The sequence below is a fragment of the Balaenoptera physalus genome (assembly GCF_965194825.1).
Source record: "Balaenoptera physalus genome assembly, chromosome: X".
In the NCBI taxonomy this organism is placed as follows: domain Eukaryota; kingdom Metazoa; phylum Chordata; class Mammalia; order Artiodactyla; family Balaenopteridae; genus Balaenoptera; species Balaenoptera physalus.
In genome coordinates, this window is record NC_138903.1 from 1010719 (window position 1) to 1032518 (window position 21800).

Consider the following 21800-nt stretch of genomic DNA (forward strand, 5'->3'; position numbering starts at 1 on the left):
TGGACCCGCCAGGATCTAGTTGTCCTGGGGACCCCACCGGAGGGCTCTGTGACCTCCCCCAGGGAAAGTCCCATAAGGACATTTGGCCACTCCTGTCTGGGCTTGTGCAGAGGACGTCTCTCCGCACCAGGAGGCCAGGTTCCCTTCAACTTCCTTCCACAAGCCCTGCAGCACTGCCCTTAAAGCTGTCGCCCTGTTCTCCTGAGGAGACCCACCCTCGCCCTCCCCAGGCTTTATGTCACCCTTTCTCATCTTCCTTCAAAGCACTGCCATAAATTGTAGCACTTCTGTGCTTTGCTTGTGTGTAGTGAAGACTTAACCTGACCCAAAGACAGGCCTGTCTTTGCCCTCTACCCCTGAGAGGTGACCTCCAGGCCCCTGCAGTGTCCTGCTTCATAGGCGTGTCTTTGTTTGCTTTGGGACTTTGGCTGCTGGACCCTTTAACGATGCGATTTATGATGGGGACTTTGGGACATGCCATATCAGTTCCAAACTCCAGGAGAAGATGGAGACTACAAATATTAGTATCCTGAACCTCTGGAAGGGGCCGGAGACTAAAGGACAGCCACGTGGATAGTCCGTGGTTGAGTACCAATAAATACTGGATGCTGAGGCTCAGGTGAGTTTCCCTAGTGGACAATATTCTGTGCATATTGTCACACATTGATGCGTGCATGCATGGATGGGTGGATGGATGGATGGATGGCTGGCTGGCTGGATGGATGGATGGGTGGATGGATGGATGGGTGGATGGATGGATGGCTGGCTGGCTGGCTGGCTGGATGGATGGGTGGATGGATGGATGGGTGGATGGCTGGCTGGCTGGCTGGCTGGCTGGCTGGCTGGCTGGCTGGATGGCTGGATGGATGGGTGGGTGGGTGGATGGATGGATGGATGGGTGGATGGATGGATGGATGGATGGATGATGGATGGATGGATGCATGCATGGATGGGTGGATGGATGATGGATGGATGGATGGATGGATGGGTGGGTGGATGGATGGATGGATGATGGATGGCTGGCTGGCTGGCTGGCTGGCTGGATGGATGATGGATGGATTGATGGATGGACGATGGCTGGCTGGCTGGCTGGCTGGCTGGCTGGATGATGGATGGATGGATGGATGGATGGATGGATGAAACGGATGGATGAATTGGGGGATAGATGGATGGATGGTTGGATTGTGCCCAGTATCTTCTCCTGTACTGGGGATGCACCTCCAATATCATGGTTTTTCCTGCTCTAGACTCCCCCTGGGCTCCTGAGTTTACAGGACAGCTCCCTTAAGGCTGCAGGCACCTCCAAGCTAAGTCAGCCCTCCTGGACCCACCTGCCTCCTTCCCCTTCCAAACTGCACCTTCTTCTGTTGGTTCCCCCTCAGTGCATGTCATTGACCTCACCTGGTGGCCAGAGCCTGGGACCTCAGAGTCATTCTTATCCCACCACCCCTGACCCCTGTAATCCAACCAGACACCCTTGATCAATCCCTGAGTCCTTTATCCCAGCCTAATCCCCTTTCTCTATCTTCGACAGTGATGCGGTCACCCACCCCAAACTACTGATTCCACAGTCTGAAGTCACCGTTGAGTACCACAGTATCATCACAACAGTGGGGGCGTGTAACACGTCTGCAGCATGAGGTTTTCATGTAACACTCAGCGAGTGAGTGGGTGAGTATATCTGTGCCTGACTCAGCACAGGGGTTGCTGTAACGGCTTACTCAGCATCCTGTGTGTGCATTAGGGCTGTTTCCAATTTTAGGTCTCCTAATGCAGCCAGAAGCATTAATTGCACATATGTCTTTTATACCTACAGGGACTATATATATATATATATATATATATATATATATATATATACACACACACACACACACACACACACACACATATATATGTATATACACACATATGTACATTATATATGCATACTACATATATGTGTGTGTGTGGCCACACACACACGTATGCAGAACTTACACATATACTTTTTATCTGTGGGGAATAATTCTATAGGATGAATTACCAACACTGAGACTGAAGACTCAAAGAGAATGTGGGCACTTTAAAAATGGTAATTGATAGATTTTGTTGAATTTATTTTTGAACATCAGGCTAATTTGTACCACCAACACCAGCAGAGGCGAGAGTGCATTTCTGCAGTGTCTTCAATTGTGGTGTGCCTTTTTCTTTTTATTGTGATGCTTAGGGCATGATAAATTGCGTAGAAAGTTCTGGAATAAATAAAAAATGATCTAATAGGAGACTGAGTGGCAGAAGGTGGATTCCATAAATAGGGGAATGTTCATGGGAAATGACTTGACTGATACCTTTGCTGAGTATGGATGACCCTTCAGACTTTGGCTTCACATCCAGACCAGAGGATTAATATGGCGGAGCTCTCGCCAGTGTTCATTAAGGAGGTGGGTGCGCCACCTGGTGGAAAGGGGTTGTTTTGAATAAAGTGTTGAGAGGCATGGATCTGTGAGGTGGATGGAGAGAGGGATGGCTGGGTGGGTAGGCGGATCGATGGGCAGATGAACAGGTGGGTGAGTGGGTGGATGGAAGGATGGGTGGATGGATGGGTGAGTGGACAGATAGGCTGATGAGTGGGTGGGTGGGTAGACCAATGGATGAGTGGATGGATGGATGAATGGATGGATGGATGGACGGATGAAGAGACAGACAGATGGAGTGTGGAGGATGAATGGACAGATGAACGGACACACAGGTGGATGAATGGATGGATAGCCAGACAAATGGTTGGATGGATGGATGGATTGTTGGATGAAAGGACAGATAGGTCAATGGGTGGATAGATAGATGGGTAGATGAATGGATGGATGGGTGGGTGGGTACATGGATGAATGGGTGATGGACAGACGAATGGGTGGATGGGTGGAGGGTGAATGGACACACAGATGGATAAGTGGATGGATGGATGGATGGATGGGTGGGTGGATGAGTGGCTGGATGGGTCAATGGATGGATGGATAGATGGGTAGATGAATGGATGGATGGGTGGGTGGATGGATGGATGAACAGATGGATACGTAGGTAGATGGATAGATGACCAGATAGGTAGATGTCTGCATACGTATATACATACATTTACAGATACCCATACTAACACCAGGCACTTTTTCTCGTAGGAATGGGTTAACAGGGTCCCTCGATATGGCTCAAAGTGAAAGGAATACTGATACAGAGGGGGGAAGGTGTCTAACCTGGAGGGAAGTATCTGAATCTAGATGGAAGCCAGAACTGGAGTAGCTCTGGGTTCAGAAACGGGTGTCCAGCTTACTGTTCTCAATTCTCGCAGTGCCTCATTGAATGCCTACATCCAGCATGAACCTGGGTACCCCTGTATCAGCTGTAATTAGTTACTCTAAGATGAGGGCACAGTGGAGGAGGGTGGGTCTAATCTAACGTGAACGGGGCCCTTATGAGAAAAAGAGATGGAGACACACACACAGAGGGAGGACGATCATTTGAGGATAGAGGCAGAGATGGCAGTGAGGCTGCCACAAGCCAAGGGACACTGGAGATCGCCAGCAAACCACCCAAAGCCAGGAGACAGACCTGGGACAGATCCTTCCTTGGAGCCCTCAGAAGGAACCCACCCAGCCCACACCTTGGTTTCAGACTTCTGGTCTGAAGGGGGTACATTTCTGTGCTGTCTGGGGTAATGTGTTACAGCAGTCCTAAAAACTGAATCGAGTGATGATAAGAAAATCACTGCTTATTTAAGCACGAGAGGAGGTCATTTTCTGCGTGGGGTAAAGAGGCATGTTTTCCTGTGATTAAGGAGGGCTGAGGACCCATATGTTTATTCCAGATGTAGCAGTCACATATGGCTGGGTAACAAAGGGCTCCAAACGCAGAGGCTGTAAACAACACATGTTTATCATCTCCCAGTTTCCCTAAGTCAGGAGTCCAGGCAGGGACTAATGGCGTCCTCTGCTCAAGGGTTCACCGGGCTGAAATCAAGCTGTCAGCCAGGGCTAGGGGTCGCACTGGGGGCTTGGGGCTCTCTTCAAAGCTCAGTGCTTGTCGGAAGAATTTCAGTTTCTTGTGTTGGAGCATTAAGACCGTCATCTCCCAGAAGCCACCTGCCAATCCCGGCCAAGTGGTCTATTTCCACCAGGCAGTTTGCTTCCTCGAGGAAAGCAGGCAGTTCCTCTGCTGTTTCAAAGCTCCCCGACGGCTTAGCCCTGACTCCGACACCTGATTAGGTCAGGCCCATCCAGAATAATCTCTCCTTCCATTAGCTTGAATCAGTGGATTATAGACTTTAATTACAACCACACAATTCCTTCACCATTGCCATATAATCCTGGGAGCGAGATCTCATCCAATCCCCCGTCCCCGTCACGCTCAACGAGAGTGATTTATATACCCACGCATATATCACGCCAGGACAAAGGATTAGGGCTACAGGTAATTGGGAACTTTGTTTCTTTGTTTCTGGGGTATATCCCCTGAAGGAACGTTTTGCTCAAAATTGTAAAAGGATTTTCCTTGAACATTTCCCAAATTATTACAATCCTCTCTTAGTCTTGCCGCTTCCAAAGAAGTGAATACCTCATTTCTTAATTCACTTTGCAAATTGCTTGGTAGAACACAGCAGAGAAGCAGTTTCCAAATTTAACAGTTCTCCAGGGAAATAAGCAAGCTATCCACATGCAAGCAACCTTTGGGAGAACGGCTTTCAAGGGAACACCAAACACCTTTATGTTCTCCAGAAGAAGAAGACAAAAGAAAACAGAAAAGATGCATATACCCCACTGAGAAGCCTGCCTGTGTTCAAAGAGGGACCCTCTTACCTTGGGGGACCCTGGAGCCTCCGTTTCCTCCTTGTCAGGTGGATGTCATGATCATATTTGACTATATGGGTAGCATTTAATTCGACGACATATCTCACCCATAGCAGACACCCAGCAAATACCCAGGAGCCTCTTTTCAAAACTCCACCTGACATAGGGTGGAGTTACCCACCCTCGCCCCTTCTGAAGCAAATGCTTTGGCACTTTCCGTGTTGAAAAACAGAGGGTCTGTGCTCTTGTTCTCCGACCCTGGGTTTTTTTTTTAAATAAATTTATTTACTTATTTATTTTTATTTTTGGCTGTGTTGGGTCTTCGTTGCTGCGCACTGGCTCTAGGCGCACGGACTTCAGTAGTTGTGGCGCGCGGGCTCAGTAATTGCGGCTCATGGGCTCTAGAGCGCAGGCTCAGTAGTTGTGACTCACGGGCTCTAGAGCGCAGGCTCAGTAGCTGTGGCGCACGGGCTTAGTTGCTCCGCCGCATGTGGGATCTTCCCAGGTCAGGGCTCGAACCCGTTTCCCTTGCATTGGCAGGCGGATTCTTAACCACTGCACCACCAGGGAAGCCCCCAACCCTGAATTTTCAATGTGGGGACTTGTGACATATTTGGGGCATCAGAATCACATGACTTGTGCAGCGCCTGGCATAAAGTGGGAGCTTAATAAATTGTCATTTGTTAATTTATATCATAAAATTATATGTATATTATTATGCATAAAATATATGTAACATGTAAAGTTATGCAAAAGTTCATTACATATGAAATATGTTACGTATAACGCCTAAAGCATATTATTACTTATTTACAGTTAAATTTTAGATATTAGGCTTCACCTTAAAATGATAAAATACATAAAGTATATGTCAAGTAATTAAAAATAATCGGTATGTAATTTGTGTCATTTTCAGATATTATTAAAAATAAATATTATAGAAAAATAAATGTTAAAATGTAAAACATTCAAAATGTAAAAATAATATATGTTTACACTAACATTGTATTACATATGTAGATGTAATTACCTTATAATATAATAACGTTATGCAACGAATCAATTCCTATAATACAATAATCAATATGTAATTAGATAATAGTTTATAATGAAATTATACTATATATTATGTGCGATGCATAATTATAATAGTAATTTAGGCCCAAACACCTGGTCCCGGTCCTAAGTCAGGTGGCCTCACACTCCTGCCCCAGGTGTGGCCTCCGCCTGGACCTGAACACAGGTAACGGCCTGGGGGCGGGGTGGGCTCGCGCATGAGCAGTGCAAAGCCCGGGAGGGGGGAGGGGAGGCCCCGGCCGGCACCACCCCCTCGTCTCCGGAAGTCCCGCCTCTGGGGGCGGGACCAGGGCCTGGAGGAGAAACAGGGAGCCGCCGCGCGGCCGCTTCCGCGGGCCCCGGCGCCGGAAGCGGAGATGCGTCACAGGGGCGGGCGACGGCGGCGGCGACGGCGGCGGGTCGCGTTGGGGGTGCCTCCGGTGGACGGTCGCGACGCCGGGCGGGGAGGCCGCGCCTGCCAGGGTCGTCGGGGGCCCGCGGAGAGCTGGGGCCAGGGCGGCGGCGGCCTGGGACGCAAGCGGAACCCCGCGCCGGTGAGCGCCGTCCGCAGCCGCCTCCGCCCGCGAGCCGGGCGGGGGTCTGGGGGCGGGGACCCACTGGCCGTGGTATCAGAGGGCCGGGGTCTGCGGGGCTCTCGGGAACGGGGACCCAGGGGCGGGGGACCCAGAGGTCGGGAGTCTGCGGGCGGCCAGGGGGCGGGGGTCGTAGGCCTGGGGACCTGGAGTCGGGGAATCGAGGGCCGAGGTCTGTGAGGAGCCGGGGGCGGGGGACCTGGGGTGACGAGGTAGCAGGGGCCGAGGTCTGCGGGGATCTTGGGGCCGAGGACACCGGGGGCTGGGAGAGGAGCCAAAGGCGGCCAGGGAGACGGGCGTTCCCAGGAGGCCACTGGTCCCCGGGGGGGGGGCGGGGGGGAGGGCAGGGCCGGTGCCAGAGAGGTAAGGAGGCGGGGCCGGGGGGCTGGGGGTTCCGAGGTTAATGGGGTTGGCGGGGGTGTCCGGGACCATAGGCAGCGGCCCGAGACAGGGAAGGCGGGAACTGGGGGACGGGGGTGCAGTTCGAGGGGCTGGAGGTCCTGGGGACCGCGTAGGGGCAGCTGGTGGTATCAGGGCAGCGAAGGGGCTGGGGGTCGCGCCCAGGATGCAGGAGAAGCCAGGCGACCAGGGAAGCTGGGAGTACCAGGGCTCCCGGCAGGCAGGCGGGGGAGGGGGGGTGGGTGTCCCAGGGCTCTGGTTTGGGCCCTCCCTGCGGTCTTTGGGGTCCTGTGGAGGGGGGAGTCACAGGTCTCAGCCCAGGCCAGAGTCCCTCTGCGGTGCCCCTGACCCTGCCACGTGGCTCTTCCCTCCAGCTGGGAGGCCCGCACCCCTTGGGTTCCTCCTGGATCTGGGGAGGGAGCTCCGAGAGCTAGCGGGTGGGCGGGCAGACCGGCTGAGGCCACCACCTGTAGGGCTTGGTGTCCGTGGGTCTGGGTCAGGCTCAGCGCTGCTGCGGCCTGGCTTTCTGGAAGCAGGCACTTGTCCCACCAGGAGGGAAGACCTGGGGGAGGAGGGCCTCCCCCCCCCCCCCCCCCCGGTTTCCGAAAGGCCCTGTCACTTTTATGCTTTATTTGGGCACAGAGAGGGTGCCTCTGCCCACAGTGGGGAAATTGAAGTCGATGGCCCTTGGCTGTTTTTTTCAGCCTGAAACTTCCTTCCTGTTTCTTCCGTGGAAACACAGGGCCGCCTCCTCCACAGACCCTCCCAGATGCCTGTCCTGGGCCGTCCCTTCCCTCCCCCGTGAGGTGTCTGCACCTTCTGGTGGAGGTGGCGGGTGGAGCCGGCCTGCCGCGTGTACGCTGAGGGCAGCGACCGACCCCGCCGAGCTGGGATCCCGCCGCCCTGGCCCCAGGAGAGCTGCCTCTGGGTACTGGGGGCAGGTAGCGCTGCTGGAGGAGTCGGGCTGCCAGCTGTGCCTAAACGTTTTGTCGGCCCGTTTTCTCCCCTGCTTTAGTGTAATCTCATTAAAAGCGCCAGCGTCTCGGGCTGAGGGCCTTTCGCTGCGTAGAGGCCCGTGTGCCTGACGTACAGAGAGCAGACTTGCCTCCCTGCGCTGGGCCCGCGGCACCGGCCAGCCTGGGACACCTCGCCCCGGTGCCCGGCCCTGACCCCTCGCGCGCGTGTTTTTCAGGCCTGAGGTCCCGGCTATGGCTGCGGCTACCATCGTGCACGACACGTCCGAGGCGGTGGAGCTGTGTCCTCCCTACGGCCTGTACCTGAAGCCCATCACGAAGATGACCATCAGCGTGGCGCTCCCGCAGCTGAAGCAGCCGGGCAAGTCCATCTCCAACTGGGAGGTGATGGAGCGCCTGAAGGGCATGGTGCACAACCACCAGTTCTCCACGCTGCGCATCTCCAAGAGCACCATGGACTTCATCCGCTTCGAGGGCGAGGTGGAGAACAAGAGCCTGGTCAGGGCCTTCCTGGCCTGCCTGGACGGCAAGACCATCAAGCTCAGCGGCTTCTCCGACATCCTCAAGGTGCGCGCCGCCGAGTTCAAGATCGACTTCCCCACCCGCCACGACTGGGACTCCTTCTTCCGGGACGCCAAGGACATGAACGAGACGCTGCCGGGCGAACGGCCCGACACCATCCACCTGGAGGGGCTGCCCTGCAAGTGGTTCGCCCTGAAGGAGTCGGGCTCCGAGAAGCCCAGCGAGGGGGTGCTGGTGCGGGTGTTTGAGCGCTTCGGGGAGATCCGCAACGTGGACATCCCCATGCTGGACCCCTACCGCGAGGAGATGACGGGCCGCAACTTCCACACCTTCAGCTTCGGGGGCCACCTGAACTTCGAGGCCTACGTGCAGTACCGCGAGTACGCGGGCTTCATCCAGGCCATGAGCGCCCTGCGCGGCATGAAGCTCATGTACAAGGGCGAGGACGGCAAGGCTGTGGCCTGCAACATCAAGGTGCGCGCGGGGCCCCGGGGGCGCGGTCGGGGTCCCGGGGGATAGGCCCCAGCGGCAGGCCCGGGAAGGGGAGCGGGCGGCCCCGTTCTTCTCACGGAAGCTGCGTCTTCAGGGAGGCGTGAGGGAGCCCAGCGTCTTCCCGTGGCCGCGGGGGGGACGGGCGGGCACGCCCTGGAAGGAGCTCCAGCCGGGCCCGGCCGGCGCACCGCAGGCCCCCACACGTCCCTGAGACGAGGCGACGGCTCTTTTACGGGCGTGCGCTGTGCCTCGTGCCGGGCGGCTCGGGCGCCTGGGCGGTGGAAGCGCGGCCGCCTGGCTGCGGGGCCGGACGCGGGGCTTCCCGGGAGGAGGAGTGACCCGGAGCAGTGGCACGGGTGCGGGGGTGTCCCTCTGGTTCGTGGTCCCCTTCCCTCGGGAGGAGTCGGGTCCCGAGCGCTGTGAGGCTCGGGGCCCGCGGGCACTCGGGGGGAGGGCGTCCCGGGAGCCCCTTCCCTGCGGTGGGTCTGGGGGAGCCGGCCTCACGCGGGCGGGCGGGGCTGCCACCGTCAGGGAGGCTGTCGGGTCGCCCGACCCCGCCCCAACCCGCCCCGTTCTCCTTCGGAAGGTTTCTTTCGATTCGACCAAACACCTGAGCGACGCCTCCATCAAGAAACGGCAGCTCGAGCGGCAGAAGCTTCAGGAGCTGGAGCAGCAGCGGGAGGAGCAGAAGCGCCGGGAGAAGGAGGCGGAGGAGAGGCAGAGGGCCGAGGAGAGGTGCGTCCTGCCCGGGCCGGGCCGGGCCTCGCCCCGCCCCGCCCCGCCCCGGGAGCGCCCGCCCGGCCGCCGGCCGCCGTGTGCGCATGCGTCTGCGGGCTCGGGCGCGTCTGTGTGCGCATCTGCGGGCGTGGGTGCCTCTGTGTGCGCGTCTGCGGGCGTGGGCGGCAGCCGGAGACCCCGCGGGCAGGTGCGCCCCCCGCCCCCTCCCCGGAGATCGCCGCCCGCCTCCCGCGTGGCCCCTGCCCCGTTCCCCGCACGGGCCTTTCCCTCCAAGCCTCCCTGAGCGCCATGCGCGGGTCCTGCCGACACAGGCACGGAATCTTGGCTGTTCTGCAGGTTTTTGCGTTCAGGCTGAAGCTGCTTTTAAGTGAAGTATAGAACTGATGACGCTCGCGGGTTTTAACAGAAAAACCTCATGTAGTAGGTCTGTAGAGTAACTGAGGTTCACGCGTCTAAAGGCAAACTCGGGGGACGACCTTTCCCCCTTTTATCTTTTATTTTGTGACTTATAAAAGCAACCTGACCAACGATACTACCTGCATTTTGGAAAACAAGGAGAGATTCTTCTTGGTCCATCACGGCTGCTGTGCGCTTGTTGTTTCTTTCCAGCGTGTGTGTGTGTGTGTGTGTGTGTGTGTGTGTGTGTGTGTGTGTGTTACAGTCAAGGTTTCGTGTGTTTTGCAGAGTGTTGTTCAGTCTTAGGCGTGCGTGATCTGGGCAGTTCATTGCTCACCAGTCTGTTTACCTGTTGGCTGAATTGACTTAGCTCTTGCCCCGGCTGTCGGGTTCCTGTTTTGTTTTCCCTTCTTCACCGATAGCAGTAACACAGATGCGGAGATGTTTCGGCGGGTAGCAGTTCCTTTGTCTGCATCGGAACCCAGCTCCAGGGTGGCGGGTCCGCACGCCGCCGCTGTTCTCCGCTCAGCCCCACGTGGCTCCCGCGGGGAGGCGGGGGTGGCTGGGCAGGGGCGAGCGTGTGGCCGTTGGTCGGGGGCCAGGAGCCCCGGAGTGAGGCCGTCGGTGCAGAGAGAGGAACGGGCGCCCGGGGAGTGTAGGCCGTGCTCGCGGCGTGGCTGTCCTCAGGAGGCGGCCCTTGGCGGGGACGGCTTGGATCGCGCACTGAACCGGGCCGCGGCGCCAGCACGGCCCCCTCAGGCAGAACCGGGAAGCGCCAGTGGCGTGCGGACCACCCACTCGCCCTTGTCCCAAACGGGCCTTGTCCTGCCTCGGTGGACCGTGACCACAGGCCCCCGATCTGGGGGGCGTAGAAGTTACCCCACGGCCTTCCTGACAGCAGCTCTGAGGTCTCGTTAAAGGCAGTTTGCTTGACCTTAATGGCAGGAAAAGCGGGCGGGGACCCGGGGCTGAGAGTGGCCTTTGAGGACAGAGAGCAGGATACGTCCTGGCGAGGACCCGGGTTCACAGCCGCAGGGCGGCGCCCCGGCTGTGGCCGCGGAGGGGGCAGGGCTGGCCTGGGACGAGCGGTGGGCCCGGGAGGCGCCCAGGGTGCGCTCTGGTGGGCAGGGCTGTGGGGCGGAGCCTCGGCGTCTGCGCCCCATCACGGGCGGGCGTGTCTGGCTCCTCTGGTGTTCATAAGGAACGGAGTGCAGCCGGCCAGCAGCGGTCACGTTCCTGGTCGTGGCAGGTCGTGGGCCATGAGCTCCACGCTTGAGGGCTGTGGTCACTTGAGGCCCGTGAGGCCGCTAGGACCCTCAGCTCTTGACGGACACCTGCTGCGGGAGGCCTTCAGGTGTGTGTGGCCTCTTGGACACCGGCACCCTCGAGCTGTCCTGCTTCCCCGCGTTAGCCCGGCCTCGGTGCCCAGCCCGCCCCCCTCCTCCGTGTCCGGGTGAGCTTGGGTCCTCCCGCCTCCTCGTCCGGGCCTGGCGCCCTGGGAGTGATGTCGGCTCTTCTGCAGACGGTCTGCCTCCTGGCCTCAGGGGTCTCTTCTGTGTCTGGTCCTGCCCAGAGCGACCTCGCCTCTCTGCTGTGCCGGCCCCACCGGCGACTTGGCGAACTTTAAAGCTCGAGGGAGATGCGGGTGTGCCGGGTGGAGACATCCGTTGGTCTTCAGACCTTCCCTGGGGGTCTGGAGCCATCCTGCTTTCGGTGGCATCCTCATTTCCGAACGAGGAAAGGATGTTGTTAGGGTCTAGGCTGGCGGGTGTGGTGCGGGGGTGTTCATGGAACAGTCGCTGTCTCCAGGGCGTGTGTATGCAGTGACCTCGCAGGGTGTCCCCAGGCAGTGCGTGCTCTCGGGACCCCTTGATCGGGGGACACCCCAGGGCAGACCGGGTCGGGTTTGCGTCCCCTTGCCTTTGTCGTTTCTATCACTTCCTATGAAAGGCCATGCAGTACAGTCTCTCGTGTTTGGTCTTGCCCTTAGCTCGCTGCTTCCGGAACCTTCCTGCGGCCGTGTACGTTGCTGATTCCCTCCCGCTCAGGGCCCACGGGTTCCCGGGGTGTGAAAGCCCGGACCGGGTGTCTCCGCTGCCACTGGGACTGGGGCCGGTCCAGCACGCTGGCTCTGTGCTCGGGGTGCGTGCGGCCGGCGGAGGGGCGTCGTCTCCCCGCGCTCCGCGCCGCTGCCGCAGCCCTTTCCCCGTCCGTCTGTCGTCGCCCCTCCACCAGCCCGGTGCATCTTGTTCAAAACTCAGCTTCCGACGCGTCCTCCCCGGCCGTCCGTCCCTTTCTTCACGTTTACGGGCTGGGGTCGCACTCAGCGAGACTCTCCCTCGCACGGCGCCGGAAACTCTCACCCCCTGTGCCCCGCGCTCCTCGGGTCCTCGGATGCGGCTGAGCTTTCTCCGGGGATAAAGCGCTGAGATGATGAGTCCCGCGATCGCCGTCCCGGGGCCCCCTTCCCCGCGCGGCCCGCGGGCCTCACGGAGCCCCGTGTGTGTCGCTCGCGCAGGAAGCAGAAGGAGCTGGAGGCGCAGGAGCGCGAGAGGAAGCGGGAGGAGAAGCTGCGCAGGCGCGAGCAGAAGCAGCGGGACCGCGAGCTGCGCCGCAGCCAGAAGCAGCTGGAGAAGCTGCAGGCGGAGGCGCAGCGGAAGCTGCAGGAGAAGATCCGGCTGGAGGAGCGCAAGCTGCTGCTGGCCCAGCGCAACCTGCAGTCGCTCCGGCTCGTCACCGAGCTGCTGAGCCGCGCCAAGGTACCGTCTGCCGGGGGTCGGGGCGGAGGCCGGAAGATGCGCGGTCCTCGCCGGGGCCCCGGGAAGCCAGGCGCCTGGAGCCGGGCCGTGCCCCCTCGGTCCGCAGCTACAGAGCTGACGGGTCTCAGCGGCGCTGTGCGGACGGCCCTCCCGGTTACCCCCGCTGCTCCTGCTGGAGGCCAGGCCGGTAACTCCCGCGAGCCGGGCCGGGGGCGTGGACGGACCTTGCTGGGCGCTCGTGGTGCTCAGGCGGGCCGCGGAGTGAGGCGCGGGGCGACCCTAACCTGTTGTCTGGTTACAGTTGTGATCAGTCCGCGGGAAGGAGCGTGGCGGGCGCGCTGAGACCTGTGGCAGCGTGTTCTTGTTTCATGGTGAATATTGAAGACCCTGAGCAGGCCCGGCCCCGCGCCTCCGCGCCGTAATCTCAGCTCCCCATGGCCGGCGACCTTCGCACCGACAGCAGGCCCGGTCCGCCAGCCGGAGGGGCCCGGCCCGCGCAGAAGGCCCGCCCCGGGGCTGCGGCGAGGAGCTTGGCCAGGGCTTTCCTCTCCCGGCTGGGCAGGACGCGCGGGCGTGGTCAGGTCAGGTGGGGCGGGCCAGGCTCCAGCCGGCCACCCGCCCGCCCGCCGGCCCGGTCCCCCAGGCCCCCCAGGCCGTCCGTCTGCAGAGCCGCGCGGCCTCGGAGCGTCCGTGCGGGCTCAGAGCCCAGCTCAGGCGCGGCCCCCTCTGTCCCGCAGGCCGTGAAGCTGCGGGCGCAGGAGCAGCAGGAGGAGACGCTGCGGCTGCAGCAGCAGGAGGAGCGCCGGCGGCTGCAGGAGGCGGAGCTGCGGCGCGTGGAGGAGGAGAAGGAGCGCGCGCTGGGCCTGCAGCGCCGGGAGCGCGAGCTGCGGGAGCGCCTGCTCAGCATCCTGCTCAGCAAGAAGGCGGACGGGCCCCGAGCGCCCGTCGAGCCGGGCGCCTCGCACGCCCACCTGCTGCAGCCCGTGCTGGACATGCTGCACACCGTGTCGGCCGGCTGCGCGGGCGCCGCCCCGCCCCCGCCCCTGCCCCTGCCCGGCGCCCCCCGGGAGGCCCCGCCCCGGCCGCCGGCCGCCGGCTCCGCCCCCGGCCCCGCCCAGAGCGTGAACGGGAGCGCCGCGGAGGAGGAGGTCGCGAGCAAGGAGGGGCAGCAGCCTCACCGGGTCGCCGCCGACGACGGCCCCTCCGGCCCCGCCGAAAAGAGGTGCCCCGGCGTCCTCGCCTGCATCCCCGACAACAACCAGCAGCCGAAGGCCGCGCCCGCCGCCTGCGAGCAGAGCGCGCCCAGGAAGGACGCGCGCTCCGAGCAAGACAAGTGCAACCGCGAGCCCAGCGGGGGCCGCGGCCGGGCCAGCGGGGACCGGGGCAGCGACGACAGGCCCAAGCGGGAGCGCAGCCGGCCGCGGCGGGCGGGCAGCCGGGAGGACGCGAGGCCGCACAAGGAGCGGCGGCCGCACCGGAAGCGCTCGCACCAGGACAGCAGCCCCCGCCGGCGCAGCGCCAGCCCCGAGCGCGAGCGTGAGCACGAGCACGGCCGGTCGCGGAGGTCCCACAGCGGAGACCGGCACGGCCGGCGGGAGAGGAGCCGGGACCGGGACCGCAGGAGCAGCTCGGGCAGGAAGCGCAGCCGCCACCGGCGCAGCGAGAGGTCGCGCTCGGGCTCCCCCAGCCGGCACCGCAGCACCTGGAACAGGTAATGCACGGAGGGCCCAGGCAGCCGTCCCGGAGAACCAGGACAGGGGAGCGCACGTCCTGCAACTCGCTGCCCCCCACGCCCCCCACGCCCCCCCCCCCCCAGCACACCCAGGGAGCCCCCTGGTGAGGAAGGCAGCGCCTCCAGCCTCCTCTCCTTCATGGCCGTGGGTCTAGTTCAGAGGCATCGTCCCCGGTTACGAGCTTTCGTTTCCCTTAAAACGGTTGATCCAATAGCTTTAACGTCAGCAGTCCTCTCTGAATCAGGAGGAGCACGTAGGCCGCCCGCCGTGAGAATTGCAGACCACCCCGCCCCGCCCCGGGCACACAGGCTGGCAGCGCTGAATCCCTGCACCTGCTCGGAGACGCCTCTCGTGCTCACTTCACGGGAGCCGCCTGTCGCGTCTCGGGGACATACTGTCCAGTGTGGCGGCCGCAGCCTCACGGGGCGTGGAAACGAGGAAGTCTCGCCCTGCGGGTGTTTTTTTGTTTTTTGGTTTTTTCCCTCATTTGTAAGTTCAACGGATTGGGAACAGAGTTTGGGTGGGATACCGAAGGAAAATGGCTCTGGTGCATGTAAGTCATCGGCGGGGAAGCTGTACGTTCTGCAACACGGAAACAGATGTGCCATCTTTCTAGGTGTGGGCAAGTGCGGAAGTGGTGCGGAGGGTCCCAGACACTCACTTTTTTACAAATTCAAGTAATTAAGCGTAAAAAAAAAAAAAGGTTGATGAAAGTTAGTTTTGGTTCCTAGTCAAGGTTAGCCTGTGTGGTTTTTTTTAAGAAACCGTTTTGCTAAATTATTTTTACTTGGAACGTTTCAGATTTAATGCTGCAAACATGTTAAATTTTATAATCGTTGGCTTCTCTGAGTGAAGCTCAGAAATACTTAAAAATAGCTGTATCGTCCGCCTTAGGAGAGATGGTGTTTATTCCAGTTTGCATTTTTATGGTGAAATAAAATCCTTTTCCAATGAACTAATGTTTCCCATACTTATGTGTTTTCTTTCTTAAGTTCTTTGGGCTACTTCACTGACCTGAGCGTAATTTGGCATATTTGAAATCGCCGATTTCTAAAGATTCATTTCACTTGCTGTGACTATTGTAAAATAACCCCCTGGAGGAGAACACGCGTCCTGGGACTCATTTGATTTGTGTACCAGGAACATGAAAGTTTAGCAAGTTCACAGAAGCAGTCTTTAAAGCTACAGTGCCATTAAAAAAAAAAAAAAGATTTAAAGAAAGTGGTTCTCTTCTCACCTGGAGTTGATGTAGCAGGTAGGTGTCAGTGCCCCTGTGGGGACCCCGAGCTGCAAGTGATCCCTCCGTCTGTCTGTGTTTAAGTCAAACCCAGATCTTATCAGCACGTGGAGGGCAGTTATATGCCTTTTCCACCCTAGTCACATCATCGTCAAAATCCAGGTCGGCACAACAGACTTGCACTTTCCTTCTCTGCGCTGGCATTGGTCTGGTCTCTCACCAGCCGAGGTGTGGGTGCAGGACGTGCTCAGATGCCCAGTGATTGGAGATGCCTCTCGGAGATGCACACGGGCAGCTGTGTCAGGATTCCTGCAGCCTGGCATGGAGTGTTTTTTGCCCCATCAGCAGCTCTGAGAAGGTCGGGGGACTGGGTGTCACTCTGGGTGCCCAGGATATGTTGCTGGGTGAGACAGGCCCCCTGAAACATGGGGATCTTGAAGGAGCAAGTACAGGAATGAGGAGCAGGCCACGTGGCGTTGTGTGTGTATGTAGGGGAGGTCTCTGAAGTCAAGGGAGATCTCCGTGAGGTCAGAGGAGGTTTCTCTGAAGTGAGGGAGAGTCAGATCAGGGGGCATCTCTGAGGTAGGGGAGGTATCGCTGTGGACGAGAGTCAGGCATCTGAATTCTAAACCTGTTCCACTGATCATGCATCTTCCACCGCCAACACCACTGAGCTACGCGGCAGAAGGCGGAGGCGTGATAAATGCTGCCCAGGCCAATCGTCCCTTACTGACCGGTCCTCCGCCTGTTGGATCTGTCAGTTCCTGAGAGAGGGGTGGCATTGACATCTCCAACCGTAGCAGTAGATGCATCTTTTTCTCCTCAAAGGCCTATCCGTTTCTGCCTTTTGTGTTTGACGCTGTGTTGTTAGTTGCGTACAAGTTAAGGATTGTCACGTCTCCTTGGAGAACTGGCTCCTTGGTCGTTTGCAGTGCCCTTCTGTACCTTGATAATTTTCCTTGTCCTGAAGTCTGTTTGGTGGTAAATGGGGAGGAAAGGAATTTGATGGAAAGAGATGTCCGTTACGTGTATGTGTCTCCTAGACACACACACAGCATCCAAGGGTGTCAGGGAAGAAGAAGGTTTTGGTGTAAGCCATGATTGTTCTCTCTTTTCAAGCCAAGCTCTGCAGAGGAGAGGACAGTAGTCTTTTGTTGTGACACAGCAGATACTTTTATTAGAGGCAGCGTGACTAAGAATGAGGATTCGGGAGCCTGGCTTAGAACCGTTTCACCCAACAGCCCCTCTTCTGTGAGGCCGACGGCAGTGATTTGCGTGGGGACCAGGTGAAGAGCCCCCCTACTGCCCGTGTGGGATCCTGGTCGTTTGGACTCATCTGGGCTTTAAGACACTTGTCATCCTTATGACTTAGGGTGGGATTTCCCAGGTTACCAGTGCAACCAACCCTTATCCACGGGTTCCACATCCACGGATTCAGTGAACCGCAGGTTGAATACTATGTTTACCATCCGCGGTTGGTTGAATCCGTGTGTGCAGAACCATGGATACAGGAGGTGGACTCTGGGACTTCAGCATCGGTGAATTTTGGTACCGGCGGTGGGTCCTGGAACCGATCTCCGTAGATACCGAGGGACAATTGTGCTTTCATTTAGTTTTTAAAAGTTCTCTTGTTTTCTGTAGGAGTTGTTAGCGATAAAAAATAGAGATTAATTGAAACACGTCTGTTAACTGATTAGATTTTATCTTCACAAACCAGGATTTTTCTTAGTTCTAAGGTGACTAGATTCTAACCAAGGGCGCTGTGACTAAGGAACACGTTTATTGAGGAAACAGAAGGTTTCCACCCTAGAAGCATTGTCCTGCCAACTTCTGGGGTGAATGAATGGGAGGTTTGCTCCTCCTTTTCTGTCTGTCTGTCTCATAGCATTTTGTCCTGAGCCTCTTTCTAGCCGAGTGGGATCATTATCTCATTGTGGGTAAATAAAAACCACCCCCAATTTGTCACAGTTTCACCCGGTGGAGATGTTCTCCAGACCTAAGGGCCTGGGGGTCACCAGGTGGTCTGGGATTTGGGACTTGACTGTGGCTCTTGTGTCCTCTGGAACCTAGCAACCTGCATTTGAGGAGAGATTGGGAAATGACAAAAGGCGCAGAGCTCTCAGAGAGGGCTCCAGGGAAGAACGAGATTAACGTGGTGTCGGGCAGTTGATTCACCCCTTTCACTGCCATCTTCACTCCTGCAAACCCTGAATCTAACAGGCAACTATCGATACAAAGGGATTTTTGACCTGCTTTCGTTTTATGGTTGCTTATTTATCTGGATTTTTAAAGTACTGCCATAGAGGAGGTTGTCATCACCGTAACCATTCCTTGCCCTCCAGGCATATCCCTGCTCAGAAACCCCTCCGACTCACCCGAGTCACCTAGGCTGCCGTCTTGCGCGATTCCCCAGTTCCTGTCTTTGCCCTGTAATCTCCCACCTGGGGTTTCATGCCAGCTCACGGGGTCCTTGACGCACACACCGTTTGAAGGGGATCAGGTCCATTTCTGAGTCCTCGGCTTCGCTCTAAACTTGTTCTTGTAACTGATCGTCCTGGGAGAGTGGCTCCAGCGTCCCCTTTCTCCTCCCTCTCCCGGCCCCCATGGAGGCACCGTGCCTCCTCCTTCCTCGTACTTGGGCTCTGCGCCCCAAGATGACACGGCTTCTAGGGTCCCAGTGTCACCTGGAGAGGTGGGTCTGGGAGTGACACGGGGACAGCGGAACGGAAGAAGGGCCTCCCGGAGGTGTCTGCTGGGAGATTGTTAAAAAGGATATGACACCCTTCTGTCCATGTTTCTGCTCCCATCGAGTGCGTGAACCAGGTTCCCCCAGACACAAGGAGAACCGGGAAAAAGTTCGTTCTGAGCCGTCATGAGAGGAAGCCCTGTCTCCCTCGTTTAGAGGACGCATTTCCGATCGAACGTCAGTTAATACTTAACATTTGCAAAGTTCTCATTTATACACCTGCTCGTGATGAATCAGAGCACATAAAACACATAAAAACCTTCTGTTAACAGTAAAAAACACACAAAACGTAAATTCTCATACAATTTCAATTTATATGTTTTATTTTTTCTAGTTTTATTGAGATATAATTGACATATTGGTTGGATATTTGTGTATACTGCAAAACGATCACCACAAAAAGCTAGTTAACCTCCGTCACCTCGTGTATAGACATCTTACTTCACAAGTATGATGGGATGACCAGGTACATTTCTAAGCACAAAAAATAGAGCCCAGAATCCTGGCGGGGAGAAAAGTGAGTTGAGAATGTGGATAGAACTAGAAAAGGAAACCACATAACATTATTATTTTAAACACACTGTTATTTTGTGGGGTTTTAAGTGGATGGATATAGTTATTAAATCGCTAGGGTGTTTAGATTCTATCAGACACACTCCAAAGAATGCAGCAAATTTGAAAAATGTCTATAATATGCCAAACATTGCACCATTTGCATTTGCATTTAGATGATATATTTTTTAAAAAAGCGCGTAGGGGGTCCCTGAAAGACCCCTGCCCCAGGATGGCGGTCTGGTTTCAGACTTGCAGGTGTTCTGGACTCACCTCGGGGTGAGAGGAAAAGGCAGGATCCCACCCGGCAGGTGTGGGGGGGCGGATGGAGCACCTGTAACAGGTGTTTTCCAGGTGATGCTGATGCAGTGTCGGAGGAGGGGGTGCACTTCGCGGAGCGTCCCTTCCCGCCCCTCCCACCTGCCCCGCTGCCCACGTGCACATGGCGTGCCTGAGGCCCAGCCCCCTCCTCCGGGCAGGCCTTGCCTGGTGCCATACGCACCCCCCTCTCACATCAGGCCCCTCCAGTCAGCCCGCGGACAGGCTGATGTCTCCACCCCCAAGCTGTGTACGTGTCTCCCCACACCCGCTTCAGCCTGAGTCCCCCCATCTCTGCTCTCGTCCGTAAAACCCCTGCAGGAGGGTCTTCTCTCCTGCCCTGCAACTCAGGCACTGCCCTCACACTCCCACCACCCTCACCGCCCCACCAGAACGCTCGCACCCAGGCGCTGTAGACGGAACGTTTGCGTCCCCCCACATTCAGACGTGTTGGGGGGGGCCCTTACCCCCAAGGCGATGGTGTCAGGAGGTGGGGCCTCTGGGAGGTGACGAGGTCATGAGGGTGGAGCCCCGGTGGATGGGATTAGTGTCCTTAGAAAAGAGACCCCAGAGAGCTCCCTCGCCCCTTCCTCCGCGTGAGGACGCAGCGAGAAGACGTCCCTCTAGGAACCAGGAAGATAGTCCTCACCAGATGCTAAATCTGCCCTCGCCGGGATCTCGGACGTCCAGCCTCCGGGACCGTGAGGAATAAATGTGTGTTGTTTATAAGCCCCAGTCGGAGGTATTACAGGAGCTGCAAGTAACGAATACCAGGTGGTCTCCCAGTACGTCTGAACTCACCCTTCTCCAATCACGTTCCCTCTTGCTTTAGGGCAGCAAGTTAAATCGTCCTGCGGCCCCAGGCTCCAAACTAAAAAGAAAACAATTTGCTCAATTAAAAAAAACCAGAACCCACTAGAACGGCAATACTATTGCTACTACTAATTATCATCACTGATAGTAATAATAAAAGGGAAATAAACACTGACGAGGATGTGGAGAAATTGGGTCCCTGTGCACTGTTGGTGGGAATGTAAATAGGGCAGCTGCTGTGGGAAGCAGTTTAGCAGTTTCCTAAAAACTTAAACAGAGACGTACCGTGGGACCCCGTCATCCCACTGCTAAGTGTACACCCAGAGGAACTGAAAACAGTCATCTAAGAAAAGCTTGTACAGGGATATTCATAACAGCAGTATTTACAACGGCGATAAATGTGGAAACAACCCAGGTGTCCATGGATGGATGGATGGATGGATACGCAGAATGGGGTGTAAAATGACTTCAGCCGTGAAGAGGAGTGAAGCCCTGACACAGGCTACCACGTGGGTGGACCTTGAACTCACGATGCTCAGTGAGAGAAGCAGACCCAGAAGGACACAGTGTGTGATTCCGTTGATAGGAAACGTCCAGAACAGGCCAATCCATAGAGACAAGAAAGGAGATTCATGGTTGTCAGGGGCTGGGGGAGGAGGAGGGGGAATGACTTTTCATGGGGACGGGGTCTCCTTGGGGGGATGGGAATGTTTGACAGAGGTGATGTTTGCACAACACTGTGAAAGTCTTAAATGCTTCTGAGCTGTTTAAGTGGTTAAAATGGTCAGTTTTATGTTATGTGCACTTTACACGAATAAAAACCGAAGAATATGGTGTTTTGGCTTTTTCTTTGATTTCTCCTTTCCCGGGTTCTTGGTCTAACTCTGTAACGGAACCAAACTCGGGTCCGCTCACCTGTGTGCAGTAAAGCCAATCTCCTTCACCCCTGTGGTGAAGGAAAGTGCAGCTTTATTGCAGGGCCCAGCAAGGAGAACAGGGCTGGTGCTCAAAAAACCCAAACTCCCCGAAGGGTTTCGACAAAGCATTTTTAAAGGCAAAGTGCGGTAGGCGTGTCCCAGGATGTGGGATCAGCTCCTGCACGATTCTCTGATTGACTGACGGTGAGGTACCAGGACGGGGTCACAGGGGTTAACGTCATCAGTCCTTAGGTGCCAGTAGGTCTGGGGGCTGCGTGCTCATGATCATCAGGTAGTTCATTTCTTCCACCTGGTGGTGGTTTTAGCATCTGCAAAACAACTCCGGGAACCTGCCTCAGATACTGTTATCTAAGTACTTTAGGGAGGAGCTACGGCAGAGGGCATGGGGGAGGGGTCTGTCCCGGGAAGGCCCCAGAGGGTCCTACTCGGCTACAAGTCCCTGGGCGCCTCGATCTTTGAAAAGGTTTAGAAGGCTGGTTTGGTTCCGGGGCTGGAGGGTGTACAGCTCCCCAGACGTCGGCCAGCCCCGCCCTCCTGGGCCGCGGGGCGGAGCAGAGGATGGTGAGACCCCGCCCACCCGCCATGCTTCAGCCTCTCCAGGCTTAGGCCCACGCGGCTCACGGCCCGGGGCGTCTCTCCTGCTCGTGCATCGTCCTTACACCAGCTGAGTATCTCCTCAGCCTTGGACCCCACCCGCTGCAAGGCGCAGAGTTAGGC

The 21800-nt window shown here is 57.3% G+C and overlaps 1 protein-coding gene across 3 annotated transcripts; it reads left to right on the top strand.

The window, feature by feature from the left end:
- Window positions 1-6181: 6181 nt before the first annotated feature.
- On the top strand, window positions 6182-15434 carry LOC309652439 (A-kinase anchor protein 17A-like). Of its 3 annotated transcripts, none has more exons than XM_082446222.1 (6): window positions 6294-6427; window positions 8058-8835; window positions 9440-9588; window positions 12506-12746; window positions 13484-14457; window positions 14694-15434. In XM_082446222.1, exons 2-6 carry the CDS (start codon window positions 8074-8076, stop codon window positions 14716-14718), a joined length of 2151 nt encoding a protein of 716 aa, XP_082302348.1. In that variant the 5' UTR covers window positions 6294-6427; window positions 8058-8073; the 3' UTR covers window positions 14719-15434. The 3 variants fall into 3 exon arrangements, with proteins under 3 accessions (XP_082302350.1, XP_082302348.1, XP_082302349.1); XM_082446223.1 differs by having other exon boundaries at window positions 14724-14761; XM_082446224.1 differs by lacking the exon at window positions 14694-15434 and having other exon boundaries at window positions 6182-6427; window positions 13484-14648.
- The last annotated feature ends 6366 nt before the right edge of the window (window positions 15435-21800 follow it).